This window comes from Neoarius graeffei, chromosome 12, assembly GCF_027579695.1.
Source record: "Neoarius graeffei isolate fNeoGra1 chromosome 12, fNeoGra1.pri, whole genome shotgun sequence".
NCBI classification, from domain to species: domain Eukaryota; kingdom Metazoa; phylum Chordata; class Actinopteri; order Siluriformes; family Ariidae; genus Neoarius; species Neoarius graeffei.
Window position 1 is genome coordinate 19,855,600 of NC_083580.1, and position 21,405 is coordinate 19,877,004.

General features: G+C 43.4%; 1 protein-coding gene across 5 annotated transcripts in view; it reads right to left on the reverse strand.

The window, feature by feature from the left end:
• The window catches only part of setx (senataxin), a 114,932-nt gene that overhangs the window by 43,650 nt on the left and 49,877 nt on the right, over positions 1–21,405 (reverse strand). For all 5 annotated transcript variants that reach the window (XM_060935626.1, XM_060935627.1, XM_060935628.1 and 2 more), the window contains 6 exons: positions 17,469–17,673; positions 12,480–12,589; positions 8,492–8,711; positions 7,155–7,274; positions 703–877; positions 355–448 (listed from right to left, as the gene is read on the reverse strand). In XM_060935626.1, the coding sequence (XP_060791609.1) occupies positions 355–448; positions 703–877; positions 7,155–7,274; positions 8,492–8,711; positions 12,480–12,589; positions 17,469–17,673 (924 nt within the window). The remainder of the gene's footprint in view (positions 1–354; positions 449–702; positions 878–7,154; positions 7,275–8,491; positions 8,712–12,479; positions 12,590–17,468; positions 17,674–21,405) is intronic.

The following is a 21,405-nucleotide window of genomic DNA, read 5'->3' on the forward strand; positions in this document are numbered from 1 at the left end:
CAATGGAAGGACGCAGAGGTTAGGGAGCTGATTTCCATTTGGGGGGATACAGCTATTCAAGCTAGATTGGATGGGTCATACCGCAACCGGGCGGTTTTACTTCCGTAAACACTGGCCATGCTCACTGCGTGTGACGTCGTCGTATCCTGCAATGCGCATGCGGAACACTTTTAGGTCGCTTTTCGTTCATACTGAGGATCACATACAAGTCGCATACATTTGTTAATGTGAACGACCTCACAAAAAAAAAAATCGGATTTCACAAAAAAATCGGAATTGAGCATTAAGCCTTGCAGTGTGAACGTAGCGTTAAAGATGGTATGCAGTTTAAAAATAAAAATAAGACGACCTTACTTTACGTGTTTGCTCCATAGAATAACAGCCATATACAATTTGACTACAGGATAATGGGACATCATGATTCTCAGGTTCCACTTTCACTCTTGTCCTGATTACAATTAGAGAAACGAAAAATAGGTCTTCGAATTGCAGAAATCAATTATTGCATCACCAACTAAACTGTGTGCATATGCATACATACATGCAACCCTACATTCTCAGTATTATACTTCATAAAATTTACCAATACAAAAAGTAAATTCTATTTCAAGGTAAAAAGCTATCCTACCCTATCGCTACTCAAATTACATTTTAAGTGCATTTCAGCATTACTTTATTACACCATAGAGAGCTGCATCATACCCTGCTGTTTTCTGTCGGATATCTTCAATTTCATTTATGTAGCTGCCTGCTTTAGTGATGGCTTGGAAAGCTTCGAGTGGTTCGATTTGACCCCAGATTTTTGAGCCCAGTCGGTCTAGAATGACCAAGAAACAGTGCAAAGCAGGCCAGAAGGGATCTGATCCCTGGTCGACATCTGGGGGGGGTAAGAAAAGGAGCAACATTAAACATCAACAGTGTAATGAACTCGATACGAGTCGTTAACAAATCTTATAACTTAATGCATGAAACGCGCTTACAACATATTTCCAATGTGAATATTTTATTGTATGATGGTGCAGAATGAGAGAGAGTGAGAGAATAGCCTTCAGGGCAGAGTCTTTAGTCCAACCACTGCGTAAGCAGTATAACAAACCGCGCACCGCCCGTGCGCTTTCCAAAAACAAAATCCTCGCCAGCAAAAAAAATGGGAAACAAAAAAGGAGCGATCTCACCTCTTCACCTCTGGGTTTAAGTCCGTCTGTACCTTCCTCAAAAAGGGCGAAGAAGAAAAAAGTAATCCATAAGCGTGTAGTCAATCAATCTATTTCGGAGCATTGAAGAATACTGAAGGATGTCAGAATGTACGTGCGCCGGCTTCCATCTACCTCCATTCATTCCTCTTTCCGCTTCCCATTCAAAAAACGAGCACGTGATTTAAAGGGTCTAAGGCCATAGGACAGGGAGCAAGGAGGTGTGTGCGCGTGTGTCAGTGACAGGGTGAGTGACAGAGAAGAACCCTATAGACTTCCTAGGCTCACGCTCGCCCTGAATTTCTCTTAAAGTGAGGCTATCTATGTCTTACTTTACATAGACGTTTTAATACGTAATATAAAGAAGTGTCTTAGACATAGATACTATTTTACGCTACTGATAAATAAAACTTTATGTGGCTGATGCTACAACAGTGGACATAAACAGTCTACACTACACTAGTTTGGATCCTGACAATGCCAGAAGAGGGTGCCTGTCCCCTCAGTCCCCAATAGAGAACGTGTGGTGAATTTTGAAATGAAAACTGACGACGACCCTGTACTGCTGCACACCTTAAGACCTGGGGACGGGGGGGGACACCTAAAACGCTTCATCCCTTGGTGTCTTCGGTCCCTAAACATCTTTTAAGGTGTTGTGAGAAGGAATGGCAACATTATAAAGTGGTTTACCGTCGCAACTTTTTTGAAATGTGTTGCAAGAATCAGAATTGAAATCTGTTGTATTCCTTTTCCAAAATAAATTCATGAAGTAAAATATCAAATGTGCTGTTGTATTGTTTTGAGTGCAACACAGGTCAAAGACTGATTTGTAAATACTGTTTTTAGCTTTAATTCCAACAGACTGTTCCAACTTTTTCAGATTTGGGGTGGTATTTAATTAGTTCATTAATTGCTACTAGGAAAAGGCGCCACCAGGAACTGAGTGTACATGGTAGAAGGGAGAGAATCTTCTCCGTGTGCAATGATTTATTTGGAAAACAAAAGGCAGATGTTAGCAGAACATATCGATTGCCAAGGCATGTTATTCTTAAGTTCAGGGATGAGAACGAAAAATATTTAAAAAGTCTGAAAAAAGCTGGGGGTTTGGGGGCCGCAGGCACCCAGCAGGGCCCAGGGGCAGAGCCCCGGTGGGGGCCCAGGGGGCGGGAGCTAATGATTTTTGGCTTTTTTTTTTACCCCAAAACCATTAAATTTTATTCAGCAAAAAGTTGCAATTTATTTGGAAATAAATTCCCCTTCTTGGTGGACTACCAGGTGAAAATGATATGGTACAAGAGACTTGTTTTTAAATCAATTCACATTTGATGATTTCAAAAAGTCAGTGCACCTTTTAATATAAACGAGCTCTACAGTATTATGTTTCTGCATTTTTGCTATTCATGTCTGAATACTCTAATCCTTTAAAATGAAGTGCAAACCAGAAAAAAAGTTCTATCATATAATTCTCTTAAGCTTTCTTCTGCTGTTATCATGGTAGCAGGAGGTCTTGCATATTAAGCAGGCAACATTCAACATCACTCATCACTTCCCTTTCAACTGTTGTGTGTACTAACTAGGATTTATCTGGACAGGATGTTGTGTAATGTAATACAGATACCATATGGTCAATTTGAAGATCAAGATGGTGATTTTGAATTAAAGAACAGGCATGTACAATTGGCATTACATATTGGAATTTTTTTTTTTTTTTTAAATCAAAAACTATAAGTTCATCTCGGGCTAAAAAATTTGGGCAGATGCTCCCGCGCAGCACATGCCAGCAATCCCCCCGTTCCCCTATGAAATGAGCAATAAGTAGGAGAGTTATACATGGTATCATACCTAAAATTTGATCAGAAATATAGATACAATACTATGATTCTCCCCAACATGCTACATTAGACAAGCTAACCCCATTTATAAAAAGATACACACTTATATATGACGTTATTACTTTACGGAAATCTTCAATAAGTTTGGTCTTTTCATGACAGACCTAAATATAATGCACATGAAATGACACTACTCATCTAAACATGTCTTTTACAATCATTTAAGCCACCATGGGCAATGCTGAAATCACTGTTGCAAACAGTACATCGCGCGAAACTGTCATTATCTTTGACCCTTATTAGACAGGGAGATTCTTTTGTGTAATCTGAGGTGAAGTGGGTTTTGTATTTTCGTTTTTTGGGGCGTGCGCTCTCTCTCGGCCATGCTCTTCCTGTAGGCTGCACTGACTGATAGGGGTGGGCGTATCGATACCAAGGTGAGTATCGGAATCGAATCGATACTAGCATGATGAGATCGATACTTTCGTCGCAGTTTCTCTTCAATACGTCCAGTAAATTATTCGAATTTACTGAGTTCATGCGAGTGTAGTTTCTCTCTAAATCGGTCTGTGTAAACAGCACACCTCTCTCTTGCCCCTTTTCCACCAAAGCAGTTCCAGGGCTGGTTCGGGGCCAGTGCTTAGTTTGGAACCGGGTTTTCTGTTTCCACTGACAAAGAACTGGCTCTGGGGCCAGAAAAACCGGTTCCAGGCGAGCACCAGCTCTTTGCTGGGCCAGAGGAAAGAACCGCTTACGTCAGCCAACAACAATAACAAGACCACGAAAGATCGCCATTTTTAAGCGACGAGAAGCAGCAGCTGTACAAACGCAAAGACATCCATTACTGTTGTTGCTGCTGCTGCTTCTTCTCCATGTTGTTGTTTTACATTGTTGTTTACTTACGACGTCACCACGCCGCGAGATTTTGTTAGGCGCAATATTGGAAGACCAAGTACATGCACTCACAATATAAAACAAAGTACGAGCGAGAGTAAAGTGACACGATGGATGATAATTCTGGTTATGTGAGTACATTACCAGCTGCAGAAAGGGCACGGTATGTGGAGAAACTGGCTGTGATTGATGGGTTTGACCCATATGATAAGACTCAGGGCAAGGGAGAATGGAAACATAAGGAGGACCGGACACCAATTCTGCCATCTGTTTGCTACCCAGACATTGTAAACTATTAGTTGTTTACACCCAGTGCCTACACTCAGTGTTCGAACTATGCCGAAAAAAGGGGGGGGGGGTCCCTTTTTTTCCCTTGGGTGGGCGGGGGGCGCGCTTGCGCTCGTCTCGGAGCGCGGATCTCCAAACACTTGAGAAGCCTTGCGCTCGTCTCGGAGCGCGGATCTCCAAACACTTGAGAAGCCTTGCGCTCGTCTCGGAGCGCGGATCTCCAAACACTTGAGAAGCCTTGCGCTCGTCTCGGAGCGCGGATCTCCAAACACTTGAGAAGCCTTGCGCTCGTCTCGGAGCGCGGATCTCCAAACACTTGAGAAGCCTTGCGCTCGTCTCGGAGCGCGGATCTCCAAACACTTGAGAAGCCTTGCGCTCGTCTCGGAGCGCGGATCTCCAAACACTTGAGAAGCCTTGCGCTCGTCTCGGAGCGCGGATCTCCAAACACTTGAGAAGCCTTGCGCTCGTCTCGGAGCGCGGATCTCCAAACACTTGAGAAGCCTTGCGCTCGTCTCGGAGCGCGGATCTCCAAACACTTGAGAAGCCTTGCGCTCGTCTCGGAGCGCGGATCTCCAAACACTTGAGAAGCCTTGCGCTCGTCTCGGAGCGCGGATCTCCAAACACTTGAGAAGCCTTGCGCTCGTCTCGGAGCGCGGATCTCCAAACACTTGAGAAGCCTTGCGCTCGTCTCGGAGCGCGGATCTCCAAACACTTGAGAAGCCTTGCGCTCGTCTCGGAGCGCGGATCTCCAAACACTTGAGAAGCCTTGCGCTCGTCTCGGAGCGCGGATCTCCAAACACATGAGAAGCCTTGCGCTCGTCTCGGAGCGCGGATCTCCAAACACATGAGAAGCCTTGCGCTCGTCTCGGAGCGCGGATCTCCAAACACATGAGAAGCCTTGCGCTCGTCTCGGAGCGCGGATCTCCAAACACATGAGAAGCCTTGCGCTCGTCTCGGAGCGCGGATCTCCAAACACATGAGAAGCCTTGCGCTCGTCTCGGAGCGCGGATCTCCAAACACATGAGAAGCCTTGCGCTCGTCTCGGAGCGCGGATCTCCAAACACATGAGAAGCCTTGCGCTCGTCTCGGAGCGCGGATCTCCAAACACATGAGAAGCCTTGCGCTCGTCTCGGAGCGCGGATCTCCAAACACATGAGAAGCCTTGCGCTCGTCTCGGAGCGCGGATCTCCAAACACATGAGAAGCCTTGCGCTCGTCTCGGAGCGCGGATCTCCAAACACATGAGAAGCCTTGCGCTCGTCTCGGAGCGCGGATCTCCAAACACATGAGAAGCCTTGCGCTCGTCTCGGAGCGCGGATCTCCAAACACATGAGAAGCCTTGCGCTCGTCTCGGAGCGCGGATCTCCAAACACATGAGAAGCCTTGCGCTCGTCTCGGAGCGCGGATCTCCAAACACATGAGAAGCCTTGCGCTCGTCTCGGAGCGCGGATCTCCAAACACATGAGAAGCCTTGCGCTCGTCTCGGAGCGCGGATCTCCAAACACATGAGAAGCCTTGCGCTCGTCTCGGAGCGCGGATCTCCAAACACATGAGAAGCCTTGCGCTCGTCTCGGAGCGCGGATCTCCAAACACATGAGAAGCCTTGCGCTCGTCTCGGAGCGCGGATCTCCAAACACATGAGAAGCCTTGCGCTCGTCTCGGAGCGCGGATCTCCAAACACATGAGAAGCCTTGCGCTCGTCTCGGAGCGCGGATCTCCAAACACATGAGAAGCCTTGCGCTCGTCTCGGAGCGCGGATCTCCAAACACATGAGAAGCCTTGCGCTTGTCTCGGAGCGCGGATCTCCAAACACATGAGAAGCCTATCTTACGCACATATCACGCGGACTCCACACCTCCACACACGCATCGCGTCTGAAGTCATAACTCATCAGGGGAAATCGTGTCCGCATTGGCATGTTCAAAAAACAACCTCGCATCAACAATGATACCACACGCAAGAAAAAAAAAAAAAAAAAGTCAGGCTACTCAACAACCAACCTGGCAGCAGCGAGCAAGCCCCAAACCATGCTAAATTATTATTATTATTATTATTATTAAATTGTAGAAGTCTGGGAGGCTTGCTCCTCATACAGTTATCAACTTGAGGCCAATTTAGCATGTTTTAAATCTGAATTTCTTGCGTTTGCTTACCTCAAAGTGTCCACAGATCATGCACAGACTTATCCATTATATCCACAGTTTTTTGCCAAGTCTCACACAGGTTTCTTTCAAGTCTACTGTTGGGCCAATAAATCATAAATAAAACAGCTCAGATTTGTTTAAGTCGTTTGCCACTCCACTTTATTCTCGTGGGTTCACATACCGCTGCTGTTATTATCCCCTTATCACGAGTTTGTTGGTCTTCCAAAATGGCGCAGGGTCTGTTTACTTCCGGTTTCGGGTGACGTCAGTGAAAGGGGTCTATAAGGTGACTACAGATTGTTAACAATATCCCCCCCCCCACGAAAATTTCTCAATGGATTTACATCGATCTCAAAAACTATCATTTGGGTCTGAAAAAGTCGGAAATCCGCCAATTGGCGGAAAATTCTCATCCCTGCAAGTTGCTGGGGGACGGGGGGAAAAAAATAAATAAAAAAGACGACAACCTGGAATCTCCAACTCTGAGTCACACACCTGTTTGTGACCCTATGGTAATTTGCACTGTTATTGGTAGATAGTGTTGCTAGTTAAAATGAACTGGCTTGTGTCTTTTCATTAATTTGTGCATCGTTCATAGGTAACCTGCAGAACTGACCACTCCCATCTGCTCTTTTTTGGATGATGGTCCCGCTAATTTGCCCTGCTTAGTAAATGTAGCCCTTAAATGTGCAGTGATTAATAATGGCATACCATTGCCATGTTTCAAGTGCTTTAAAAACAGCAGAAGGCATAGTGCCAGCATGGTTGGTTTTATAAAAACAAATGTGAGAGATTGTGCTTTACCTTTATGACAGTCACTCATGGTATTGATAATGCACAGGGGAATGCTGGCCTGCCCTTCTGGCCCCATTAACAAAGAGTCCATGGCCTGCGAGTCCAGCTGCATCAGCAACATGCAGATACCTGAAAAAGATATGAAGTCCTGGAGAATCATCTCTGCAGCCAGTAGTTTCAGCAAAGTTCTTCAGTGCCACAAGATTACTGCATAAAGCCACTGCATACAGGATTTGTGGATCTAGGTTAGAAAGATCTAACCCCTTTGTTGCGAGATGCAGGTCAACATCAATACATTCAGAATCCAAAATTCACACACACATTCAGATTTTTGATGCTTGGGGGGGGGGGGGTAGTAAAATAAATTTCTTCTATCCACAGTCACTGGATATGAGCAATCGCACGCTCTGATTGGCTACTCTACTACTAGGTTATCAGGTGATATACCATGAGTAGAGAAAAAAGAAAACAGCGGAGCGTGTTGCTGAAACAACCGAGGACAAAAACTACTCGAAAACAAAACCCCCCAAAAATAAAAAAAGGCAACAAAATATGGAAGGAAAGTATTTGATAAGAACTTCTTTATTTTTCAAGAATTATCACGAGAGCATTTTTCACAAATTGCTACTGTCATTTTGCCAGTTTGTTTACATTCTTCATCTGTAAGCATTAAAATTATTATTTTGGTTTTTTTTAGACTGGTTCAAAAGCTCAAAGTAGTTTGAAAATTACATAACTGAAATGTCCAAGGAAAAATAAAAGGTCTAAAGCTATTCTATGCCTCAGCATGACAACACTTTCTACAAAATCTCAAGTCAAATCGTACAGCTATCAACAGGTTTTTAAGAAGTCCGCTGAAGTGGAAATAATTTAGACTTTGTTTTTAAAAGTTCTTACCAAATTTGCAAAAAAATTTTTTTTTAAATGGTCTGTTTCTCAAAATTCAGCGAAATGTGGATAGAATAAAACAATATGTAGTGGAAGTTCATTATGTCTGACTAAGTATTTTTAAGTTCGTTTCTTAGACAAGGATTTTAAGCTCGTTACCTTGACAGTTTCGGCGTGAAACTGTCAACAAGGTAACGAGCTTAAAATCCTGGTCTAAGAAACGAACTTAAAAATACTTAGAATAAAACAATATTTCCATTTCAATCTCGTCGTACATGGCTTATAGTCGACGAGGCGTGAAGCACCGAGTCAGCCATCAGCTCACATACGACTCAAGTTCATTGAATAATCGTTAAACAGAACCAGTAGCCTTACAAAAAAAATAAATAAATAAAATATTGGTACCAGCTACCACCATTTAGAAAATGGGAACAAAGACAGCTCAGAAGAAAACATACCTAGCCAGTAATTCTTCTTATTTTTGGAGTCATACAGATGTGGAGGTAGCATCTGGAGCTTGCCAGAGCAGTACGAGTCATCCATGTTTATATCCAAGTCCACAGTGATTCCTAAATCAATGACATAGAACATGCAAGTGAAGACCTCCTGAAGATAATAATAGTTATCTCGGTCCACTCTGCCCAACGACTTGGCAGTGGCTATTGCCCAGCGACGCACCTAAGAAAGGACAAGGACAAAAATGAAATTGGTTAAGCAATTTTAAGTAGATATACTAAATGGCCAAAATTTTGTGGACCATCTGACCACACCCATATGTGCTCGTTGAACATCCGGTTCCAAAAACGATGGGTATTAAAATGCAGTCGGTTCATACTTTGTTGCTATAAAAGCTTCTAGTCTTCTGGGAAAGATTTCCACTAAATTTTAGAAGACGGCTATAGGGATTTGAGCCTACTTGGCATTCATGCGGTCAGACAGTGATGTTGGGAGAGGTGGTCTGGGATGCAATTACCATTCCAGTTTATCCCAAAAATAAAATTATTTAAGTGTCAAGTGTTCAGTAGGGTTTCGATCATGGTTCTGTACAGGCCACTCGGGTGTCTTTATGGCCCTTGCTTTGTACACAGTGGCACCGTCATGCTGCAATATGTTTGGGCCCCTTAGCTCCAGTGAGTGAGTACACGTACACACACGACAAGTGCATGCTTCAAACTTCAAGGCAACAGTTTGGGGATGGCCCACATATGGCTGTGATAGTCTTGCGTCCACATACTTTTGGCCATATAGTGCATGTTCAACACTCCTTCTAAAAATCAGACACCCAAATAGGGCTGCAACAACTAATCATCAAAAAGTCCATACAAACTGATATGGAAGTTCGTTGCCAAGTATTTATCATCGAATAGTTGAACCATGTTATGAAACATGCTGTGCGCATGCTATGTCACTTCTATAGATCTCTAGAGGACGCCATCCTGCTGACCTCCAGACAACTTATTTTAATGTAAGGAACATCATTCGTTTGTGGCAAGTGTGAGAAACATACATGCGCCTTGTACAGCGTTTTCCGACCTTATCCGGTTTTCCAGCTATAGAGTAGCATTTATCAGTGCTACAGGGTTAAAACAAACTTGCATACAAGCTAACTGATTCAAACAGTGATGCTGGATTTTCTCTGAAAGTCTAAATTAAGTAAATGTAATGCATGCTATAGTGCGCTTCCAAGTAGAAAAAAATTAGACCAGCTAATCAATAATGATTTACTGTCAACAAAATTCAAGTCCTCAATTAGTTGTTACAGCTACAATAGGGTGCATCAGTTGCCGTCACTTTCATAAAATCTGATGCATTTTTGTTTGGGTGTTCCTTTTCACCAATAAAGACATCCTGTAAAAATTTTTGACCATATTCAAAAGTCTAATGGTGGCGCCATGAGGTTCATTTTTTGCCAAAAAAACTATTATGTTTTCGCGCAAGGTTTGAATCACAATGTTGGACTCTATTTATTGATTTCTTGTGAGCCAGAGATCATGTTAAGAACCTTTGCAAGGGATTGAGAAGCATTAAATGTGATTCATAATACATTTGTATTGTTTAAAAGTAGTTGAACAATGATTCAATGAACAGCTAAAACTCAAACTGTGCTTGATAATATATTTAGAATATGTACTAAAAATGTGTATCTAAGATATTTGGTATACTCTATAAGGTGCCATAATGTTTCATGAAAAGTGATCGAAATTTTGTCATAAAAGTCATAAAATAGCAGCTTTTTCCATAACTTTGAGCTCCTGGTGCCACCATTAAACTTTTGAATTTTGTCAAGATATTTCACCCAGTGTGTTTTCTTACCAAAAGGAACATAAAAACAAAAATGCATCATGATCGGAGGAACTTTTCATTTTTAGGGGGCAACTGATGCACCCTAAGCTAGAGCCCTGCACTCCCGCGGGAGTCCCGTGGGACCCAACGCAAAGCAGTGCGGCGCGGGACAAATTTTGAAAGCTCATTGCGGGCGCGGGCGGGAGTGCACAATGCGGGAGCGGGAGGGAGAGGTGATAAGTTGCAGTCCCGCTAACTAAAAGCGTGTTTAAAATAAAATTTATAAATTATTAATTTATGTCCATCATATATAATTTGTGCTGGATATTTTATTTGGCATTAATAAAAACATTTTAAGATGCCTAAATTTGCGGATGTGGTCTAATCTCGCGTACGTTTCCGATTCCTTTCCGCTCTTCCGTGTTTGAGATCTCTGATCATGGCAGAAGAGCAGAGCTCCTCTAGTGAAGCTCACAGTGCTTCAGAAGTAAGTGCTGCTTTAAAAAGAAAGTAGGGGGCGGGGCACCATCACGCTGTGTCTAAATTATATTAATTTCTTATAGGCCTACTTGTATTTCCTAGAATGTAAATGTGAGGAGTGACATAAGCTATGTGCAATGTACAATATTCTTAATATCCACTGTAGATTTTGGTAGGTGTGTTGGGTATCTCTGTAAAGCCTCAGCTGCGCATGCCGCCTGGCAACGCGCACCCTCGCTACGTGCGCTAGGTGAAGGATCGGTCAGTGGAGAGCTCAGCTAAGCATGTTTATTTCCCCAAGCCAATGACGAGAACTTTCGTGAGAAATAACGCGAACGCCTGCATCATGCGGGATTTGCGGGCGGGAGCGGGACAAAATATGGCAGGCGTGGGCGGGAGCGGGACTGAAAATTCTGTCCCGCGCAGACCTCTACCTCAAGCTACAATATTAAAATTAAAATACAAACACATATGCCTTAGTTCCTGTAGTGTAGGTTACATTTATTTTATGGGGGGTGTCAGGAAGTACAACCTGATAGCTTAACATCAATAAAATTCCAATTACAACTAAATGGATATATGGAGATGAACAATAATTCCCAAAACTACCCTGGCGAAAAAAAAAAAAAAAAGTACTTTATTGTATTTAAAGTATATTCATATTTTCAAATGTACTTACATAACTTGTACTTTATGTAAATATATAAAGTATACCAACATCACGCTTTCATGCCAACACTTGGAATGGAAACTTCTAATAAACACTTCAGAACGCTTAGCAGTTGTCTTTTCAGTTATTTATTATAGTAGATCATATAAAAGATATATAAGATAGGAAAGGAAAGAGAAGAAGACACCACTTCAGTGATGCCGAGAGTACGCGCACGCTCTGAGTTGTGTTTTAGTGGCGGTTATCTATATACTCAAAAGGCATTCGCTTTGCTGCCCGTGTCTTCACGTGATTGGCTCAAGATTTTCTATGAAGCTTTGCTAATGAGTGCACCTGGCATGCTTTGGTACGTGCAGGCAGATGCAAGCAGGGAGAACTCAAGCTCTCTGCTCATCACCACCAAGGTCAGGAAAAGTGGTTACATCATGAGTAGATGCGTAGTTAGGACGAACTCAAGCACCCTGCTCATTATCACCAAGGCCACAGAAAGGCAATTAACAGCATGTGGAAAACATCTCTCAGTGCACCAAGCTACTTCAACTCAACATACAGAAACACAGAGAATAATAATGTTCATCCATTAAATTTCCCCTCACACACTTAACAATAATTATACTATATTACACTTTATAGAAATATATTATACTAAAATATACTTTGTGTAATTTCTAAAGTGTACTAATTTTTAAGGTACTTATAATACAAAGTACTAATTAAGCATATATTAGTACATAAAGTCATATACTTAAAGTATCCAAAATATACTTTAAGTTGTTCCACTTTAGCACATAAAAGTAGACTAAATACACTTCAAGTTGCACTTTTCCACAATTTAATTACAATTAAAATATATTTAGTACAAAATTAGTTGTTCCAAAATAGCATGCCTCAAGTTAACTAATCATAAACGCACTTGAAGTATATTGATTAGTGTGGCTTCAAGTACACAAAACCATGCTAAATTTTAGTACACTTAGCACATTTATTTTTCACCAGGGTACATCTGGACATACCATTTCGGTTGGATGCACCATGAGCAGGTATATTCCCTGACACTGTTCATGTACTGCCAAAGGGTATGGCGTAGCCTCCATTTTGCATAACACACTCACTGCCATTTCACCTGGGAGAGACAAGGAAAGAAATCCCATAAGAAGAGAGTAAAACATTCATCAATGACAAGCATTTATCATTCATAATTAAAAAGACTGCTGTTAAGGAGCAGTTTGATAAAACAACACCCTGGGAGAGGGAACCCAACAAGTCAAATTAGGTGAACTTCTCTTGATGGAAAAACAATACTGAACATAATGTTGCATTATTTTAAATCAATAAGGAAAACCCTAGAAAATATCTTCCAATAGTTATTTGGAAGTGTTATTTCAGTCTATAAATGCTCATCAAATGTGTGACTTTGAAGGCTTTAAAAACTAGTTCTGCACCAATTCAATATTGTCCTAAATGGGTGGTGTAGTGGTCAGCACTGTTGCCTCACAGCAAGAAGGTTCTGGGTTCGAGCCCAGCAGCCGACGGGGGCCTTTCTGTTGCCCCTTTTCCACCAAAGCAGTTCCAGGGCTGGTTCGGGGCCAGTGCTTAGTTTGGAACCGAGTTTTCTGTTTCCACTGACAAAGAACTGGCTCTGGGGCCAGAAAAACCGGTTCCAGGCTAGCACCAACTCTCTGCTGGGCCAGAGGAAAGAACCGCTTACGTCAGCGCGGGGGTGGGTGGGGGGGTGGGGTGTGTGTGTAAAGACCAACAACAATAAGACCGCGAAAGGTCGCCATTTTTAAGCGACGAGAAGCAGCAGCTGTACAAACGCGAAGTCATCCATTATTATTGTCGCTGCTGCTTCTTCCGTGTTGTTTTTGCTTTGATATTCGCGCCAAGGTTTATGCAAACGTAGCGATGTAACTGACGTATACAGTGACGTAATGACGTGGCTTCCCTTAGCACCGCGAGCTATGGAAAAGCAAACTGGTTCTCAGCTGCCTCGCAAGTTGAACGAGTTGTGAACCAGCACCAGCCCCGGAACTGATTTGGTGGAAAAGGGGTATGTGTGGAGTTTGCATGTTCTCCTGCATCAGTGTGGGTTTCCTCCAGGTACTCCGGTTTCCCCCACAGTCCAAAGGCATGCGGTTAAGTTAACATGGAGAAGCCTGAAGTGCCCTTGAGCAAGACACCGAACCCCCCAACTGCTCCCCAGACGCTGTAGCATAGCTGCCCACCGCTCTGGGTGTGTACGAGCTCATTGCTCACGTGTGTGTTCACTGCTTCAAATGGGTTAACTGCAGAGAGGAATTTCACTGTGCTTAAGTAAACGTGTGAAAAAAGTTGTTCTTGTTCTTCTAAAATACTGTGGATCTTTTAGATTTTTCAAATAAAATCCATGGCCTTTATTTATTTAAATAAAATAGGAACGTTATGAGGCAGTTCTGTCAAAAACGGACAATGCTTCCCCCCCATTTTCCCCAGGTGCAGATCAGCCAAAAAATGCTGACTGTCCAAAGAGGAGTTGATTTCAGAAGGCGAATACCCTTCCCAAGATGGATGGTTTAGATTTTTTTCTTCTCCCAGTAATCTACACGCTTCTCCAAAAGGTCTTGTAGCAAACTTCAAACAAGCTTCAACATGCCTTTTCTTCAGTAATAGCATCTTCTGGATTGATGAGAATGGAGACCATGGCTGTGGAGTCCATTGCTTATTGCAGTTTCTGTGGTAACTGTATCCATTGCTTCCAGCTCTTTCTAGAGCTCTTTGAGTAGTCCTTGCTCTCGCACGATTCTTCTGACTGCCCAGTTGGAAATCTTGCAAGGAGCTCCTGTGTGTGGCAGGTTGATGGTGGAGTGATGTTCCTTCCTTGACAGATAACGGTCATAGTGGTGCTTATAGAGGATGTGCAGTCACGTGACCCGCACATGTGTACTCCGCCATATTGGACGGCTTCAGGATTGTTTACCTTGCGCGAGCGTAATGGATCCAGGGAGTAATCCCCAAGAAAATTCGGAAAATACCCCATCTACATCGCGCGATAACTTGTTTAAGTTTGTTCAGCATCTTGAAGGTGACGTGAGGCAGCGTTACGTGGAAAAGTGTTCCAGGTTGGGGATTGCAGATCCGTACAACTTGCCGCAATCCTTGTTCAGGGAAATTCGGAGCTGCAGTGCCGGCGATTTGCCCGATCTGGCCTACCATGACATTTACAATTTTCTTGTTAATTGTGAATCGTGTTACACTGGCAAAGCCCTCAAAGCTTATAAATATTTTGTTGCGGGATGGGTATCCCAACTATACCTCTGGAAGGTTCGGAAGAAGAATGTCTACTTGATAACCTCACGGGTAAGTGGCATTAAGACGTTTATCATAAAGAGACTATGCAGGACGTTTTATCGTAAGAATGTTCGAAATCTAAACTCTAAAGTACGAGAAGAAAACAGTAAATCAGAAAGCTGCGCACATTTGCGCAGCTTCCGCGAAAACGTGCGCAGCTTTCTGATTTACTGTTTTCTTCTCATACTTCCTATGTTTCACGGACTGTAACAGCATTTGCTTATTTAGTAATTTTAATACAGAATTTACTCTGATGAAATTATTCAGACACTCCAACGCCCCGCCTAATAAAAAAAAAAAAAAAAAAAAAAAAAAAAATCGGATCTGCACAATTCAGCCGTGAAAAAGGCGGCATGCGCCGTTTGCATCACTGTTTAAACTCATAGGTTAACCGACTTTAACCAGCTAATGAGGCTCGGTGGTCGGTCAAGTTTTTTTTTTTAGTTTTCACCATCCCTACTATGGATTGGCTTTTCAAAGGCATACATGAGCCAAAAAGATAAAACATTGTCATAGACTAGGCCAGGGTAGTAGGGCTAGGCATAGCCATTTTAAACATTGGAGATCAAGAGGACTGACGGCCACAAACACTATACTGTCTAGTTTCTAAGTATGCAGTTAAAATTAAATCCGAAAATCAACTTAACAGATGTGCTAGGAGTATTGAATTAGAAGATTACACCTACCTGATATGAAGTGTTCACTACAAATTCGGCTGGTAGAACTGGGGTACCAGTTTTCTCTTCGCACAGCGGACACCCATTTTGCGCGTCTCTCCGCGTCTGCGGGGAATCTATAAAACGACAGGCCCTCCTTTTGGCCCTGTCTATTGGTACAACCAAATGCTGAACAAGATATAACCAGTCTCGAAAGATCTACTCCCACACACTTGATAATTAGAACGGGTTCGTCTAAGTTCTATGCGCGGCCTTGCCGTCCAACATGGCAGATAAACAAATATCACATGACCTCGTGACGTCACATGCACTCTCTATAGGACCATTTAGGAGTTTAGAAATGCGTCGGTAAACACTGCCATTGCTGCTCAACAATCTTGTTGCGAAGGTCTTGGGAGAGCTCTTTGCCTCTGTAGATCATGAGAGGTTTCGGACAGGACAACTTGGTGCTGAATGATTTGTTGACTTGCATTCACAGGTGGGTTTCCCCTTTAACATGCACTAACCAGCAGGTTCTAATTAGCAAAAGGTAGGAGAACTAACTAGTGCAATCAGCTGGGTTTCTTACTGTGTTCAACAATTTTTTCCCAGCGTCATTCCACTTTATTGCACACAACTTTTTAAAAGTACACAGCCTTTCGATCTCAAAAAAATCTGTGAAATTTAGTCATGGTGATCCAGGTTTATTTTTGTAATATCTTTTAAAAAACACCCCCACCCAACCCCAGGCCATTCTGTGATTGGGAAGTTATTTAATTTGAGGGGATTCCCTAGAAAATAATGTGCATGAAAATTGTTCGCCTCGCGCAGTCAAGCAGACAGACAGAGGATGCCCGTGTACGCATGCTTACCTTAATCGTAGTAGTCTTCATCTTTTGGATTTTACGGGAGCTGGCATCCAGGTGGTGTTGCATTACTGCCATCTACATCGTCACTAAATGAACAGCTGATCACACCGAGGTGCTCGCTGACATTTATCAGTTTGGTCCTAAGTTTCCTTTCCTTCGCAACATAACGTCTTTTCTTCTCGCTTTCCGCTAAGCCCAACACACACGGGCAATTTTCCGTTGCTTGGTCATGCAACTTTTTGAAAAATCGCTTAGTGCGTGGATATTTGCAATGGCGATTTTTTTGTTGCTTGTAACAGATCGCTGGTATCAAACATGCTTGATATTGTGCAGCCAAAATAAATAAATAAATATTTTTTTTTTTGGGGGGGGGGGGGGGGGGGGGGGAGATCGCCAGTTGCCGACTTGTTGCAGAGATATCGCCATGTGTGCATGTCTTTGCGATAAGGAAGCAATCACCTCCAAAGGCTAAGCCAATCCCTGCCCGCGAAGTAGTCATGTGATTTCCACGTGACTTGCACCCCCTTCCCCAATCGCCACAGATAACACGCACACAAGAGGGGAAACTTGCGTCCACAAATCGCAACGCACTTATGATGGAAAAATTGCCCGTGAGCGCCGGGCTTTACTGTAGTCGGCCTTTCACGTTTCATTCGCATACTCGCGTCCACCAATTTTCTCTCCTGTTTCAAATTTGTATCCCACAATGCCTTGCGCAAACAGGGAAAGCCCACCATGTGATGCATGACAGTCTTATATTGTGTCATGGTGAAGCGGGGTGGTGGGGTGGGGGTGGAGACTTTAGGGCCATGTGACCCTAAATTCATTAACTGCTATTTAATAAAAAAAAAAAACTAATAAAATTGGAAGTCTGCGATTCGAATTCAGTAGCTTTCGGTCCACTAAACAAAAATAACTGGGTGTCAGGGAAAATTTATGACCTACACTTGAAATCTGAAAGGCAGTCTACCCTTAAGGTTTGGTTTTTTGTACATGCACTAGTCCCCCCCCCCCAGTAAGGATGACCTTTGCATGGAATTGCCCGATTAGAAATTGTGGAATTAACGTGCAAATCACCTGGAAGTGAGGATTATTCCCTCACCGGTCTTTTATCAGCCTTTAGAAATTAATAATTTCAGGAGTAACTTACAGAGCTCCCGGTGGCACAGCAGATAAGGGTATTTCAGCACTTCTAGGAGTGGGAAGCTCATCCGAATGTTAAATTCTTCAGGGGAAATCTTGGGAACGGGCTGCTCATTACCGTCGTCGACAAAGTACAGGTCACAGTCCTCTGGATTCGCCAACGTTTCCCGGAAAACTTCAAGCAGCCGAGCTGTCTCCAGTTCCCAGAGACGCTGAGAGCAAAAAAAAAAAAAAAAAAAAGGCAGTTTATATGGTTTTTAATTAATCGATATATAAGCCATGTTAGTGCAGCCAAAAGCCATTGTATTTAAGCCTATGGTGTTTTTATGCAAAAGTAGTCTAACCGAGCTCTTCCTGTTTAAACAGAACACCTACTGTATAAATGGGCATATACAACAAATGGCACTAATACACCATTCACACTCACACTGAAAACTTCTACTTTACTGCTATTATAAGGGTGCTGCATGGGAACAAGAGCAAAACGGTAAACTCAAAACGTTGATCTATCCTCTAGCAACATTGATTGGTCTTTTGTCATGGCTCCACTGGGAATTTCAGTTACTGGATTAAATGTGTCGCAACCGGTTGTAACATCATGATGCAGTGAAGTTGAAACAGAATTACGGAAATTCAAAACAAGGCAAGACGACATCAAAATCACAGAAATACATTTTTGAAAAAAAAAAAGTGATAAATAGCTGTGGCAGCAGGGGCGTGGTCAAGCGCTGGTCTGTGACAGGAGGGCAGAGTCAGGGAAGGTAAGTGGCAGAATCACTACACCTGACATGAATTAACTTGTGTGTGTGTCTTCCCAGTGACCATGCCCTATTTAAGGAGAGAGCGCGAGAGCAGAGGGGCTCTCTCCCCAACCAGACGACGAGAGTGTGCGTGGCTGAGAGAGTGACATTTGCACTGAAAAGTGAAAATAAAAGAGTTTTGTGAACTCAGTTCTGGCCTGCCATTCTTCTGTGCTCCACCCACCCATACGAACTGCTACAATAGCCTTTAACAAAATGTTCAGAAGCAGGAAGAGAATCTCTCATACCCCTTTTCCACCAAATCAGTTCCAGGGCTGGTTCGGGGCCAGTGCTGGTGCTGGTTCACAACTCGTTCAACTTGCGAGCCAGCTGAGAACCAGTTTGCTTTTCCATAGCTCACAGTGCCAAGGGAAGCCACGTCATTACGTCGCTGTATACGTCAGTTATGTCGTCATATATGTCAGTTACCTCGCTGTATACGTCAGTTACATCGCTACGTTTGCATAAACCTTGGCACGAATATCGAAGCAAAAACACGGAAGCAGCAGCAGCAGCAGCAAGAACAACAATAATAATGGATGACTTCGCGTTTGTACAGCTGCTGCTTCTCGTCGCTTAAAAATGGCGATCTTTCGCGGTCTTGTTATTGTTGTTGGTCTTAACAACTCCGCCCCCCCGGCTGACGTAAGCGGTTCTTTCCTCTGGCCCAGCAGAGAGTTGGTGCTAGCCTAGAACCGGTTTTTCTGGCCCCAGAGCCAGTTCTTTGTCAGTGGAAACAGAAAACCCGGTTCCAAACTAAGCACTGGCCCCGAACCAGCCCTGGAACTGCTTTGGTGGAAAAGGGGCATCAGTAGGTGCGTGATGCAGCTCGACTGGTGCCCTGTTGCTAACTAGCTAGCTAATCTCTCAGCCTGGGCTTTGTACGACAGTATGGACTTGCCACCTTGTTTAACACGTCTCGCAGAGGTTCATGCCCCATAGCAACCTGTTAAATACGATCAGGTGGAAATACATGATTGCATTACAGTTATGAAAGACTGGGTGGGAATATTTTTCTTTTGTTTGGCTACGTTTGGCCTGTCAAGTCTTTTACAAACGCACAAATCAGAAAAAGATGGGACAGTATGTTGAAATTGAAAACCATGATTTGTAAAATCTTTGCCTTGTATTACATTCAAAACAATAAAACAGCACATTATTCGATGTTTTACCTCATGAAATGTTATTGGGGTTTTGTGGGGGATCCCCCACACACACCAAAAACAAGTTTTCAGTTTTGATTCTTCAAAATATTTTAAATAAAATTGGGATAGTAAACCATATCACTTTATAATGTTGCCATTCCTTCTCAAAACGCTCAACGTTTAGGGACTGAAGACACCAATTGAGGACGTGTTTCAGGTGTCATTTTGCCCCATTCTTCCTGCAAACAGGTCTTAAGGTGTACAACAGTACAGGGTCATCATTTTTCATTTCAAAATTCACCACACATTCTCTATTAGGGACAGAGGGAACAGGCACCCTCTTCTTCCAGTCATGTCTTTGTAATGTGAGCAGAATGTGGTTTTGCAAAAGATGTCGTCTTGAAGGCAGAACGTTTTCTGCATTAATGCTGCCATCAGAAGAAGTGCAAGTTAAGGGCACCGACACAACCCCATACCATGACAGACCCTGGCTTTTCGACTTGTTGCTGGTAAGAGTTTGGATGGTCCTTTCCATCTTTGGTCAGAGCACACGGCATCCATTTCTTACCCCCTTCCCCCAAAATTAGCGCGGTGTCTGAAATCTCGTTCATCTCATTATCTCTAGCCGCTTTATCCTGTCCTACAGGTTCTCAGGCAAGCTGGAGCCTATCCCAGCTGACTATGGGCGAAAGGCGGGGTACACCCTGGACAAGTCGCCAGGTCATCACAGGGCTGACACAGACAACCATTCACACTCACATTCACACCTACAGTCAATTTAGAGTCACCAGTTAACCTAACCTGCATGTCTTTGGACTGTGGGGGAAACCGGAGCAGCCGGAGGAAACCCACGCGGACACGGGGAGAACATGCAAACTCCGCACAGAAAGGCCCTCGCCAGCCACGGGGCTCGAACCCGGACCTTCTTGCTGTGAGGCGACAGCGCTAACCACTACACCACCGTGCCGCCCCGTGTCTGAAATCACTCACTATATAGTGGACTGTATAGGGAGTTTGCCATTTTGTAGTGCTGTCCGAATGTATAGTGAAAATTATTATTACACCCTACATGGTGGATTCAAAGTATCCCACAATGCACCATGAAAATTAGTGTACAACCAATGGTCACTAATCAAGCAATATATACACCATCATGCATCGCGGTCGCATTGAAAAGGGGAAAGTGCGTGTTGGGGTGAATGGACGGAGGAAGAATCATAAAAAGTCGTTCAAGTACAATTAAAAATAGTAAGAGAATAGAAAAAAGCTCAAATAGAACGAGGCGGATAAAATACAAGAATAAAAATAAATTTAAAAAAAGTTACAGTGCAGAGCGAGGAATTAATCAAAAGCCTCAGATTTGATTGAATAAAAGGCAGCGGCAAAGTAGAAAGTATTCAGCCTTGATTTAAAAGAACTGAAAGATGCAGCGGACACAAAGTACTTTGTATTGATTAATGTGGGAAATGCGCTCAGTATGATATATTTATTTTGAAAACCCACCAGCCGACTGATCTGGCACATTTTAATTGTGCAACAGTAATGATGTAAATAACGGCACGGCGGAGGAGTATCCGAAGGTGTTTTCATTTTACCAATGAGCTCACTATATAGTAATTCCCTATATAGTGATTAGAGAGTAGTGAATGCGCGAGTGATTTCAGACACAGCTCAGGAATATTGACTCATCTGACACGTTTTGACTGCGAGACCGCTCATTCCAGATGCCTCCAAGCCACAGGGGTGATAGCGTTCCGGCGCCGCGCCGGATTTCCGGCGCACCGTGGCTGGTGCCAGTTAAAAGTTAAAAGTTATCTTTACTGTCTATCTGCGCATCTCAGAATGACACAGGACAATGGGCAAACTAGATTTTTTTTTTCCCCAGCCACGGCGCGCCGGAAATCCAGCGCGGCGCGCCGCGCCGGAACGCTATCACCCCTGCATATTGTTTACGTGCGCAGTATACACCGCTACATGCAGCATGGCTGCGCGAAGTTTC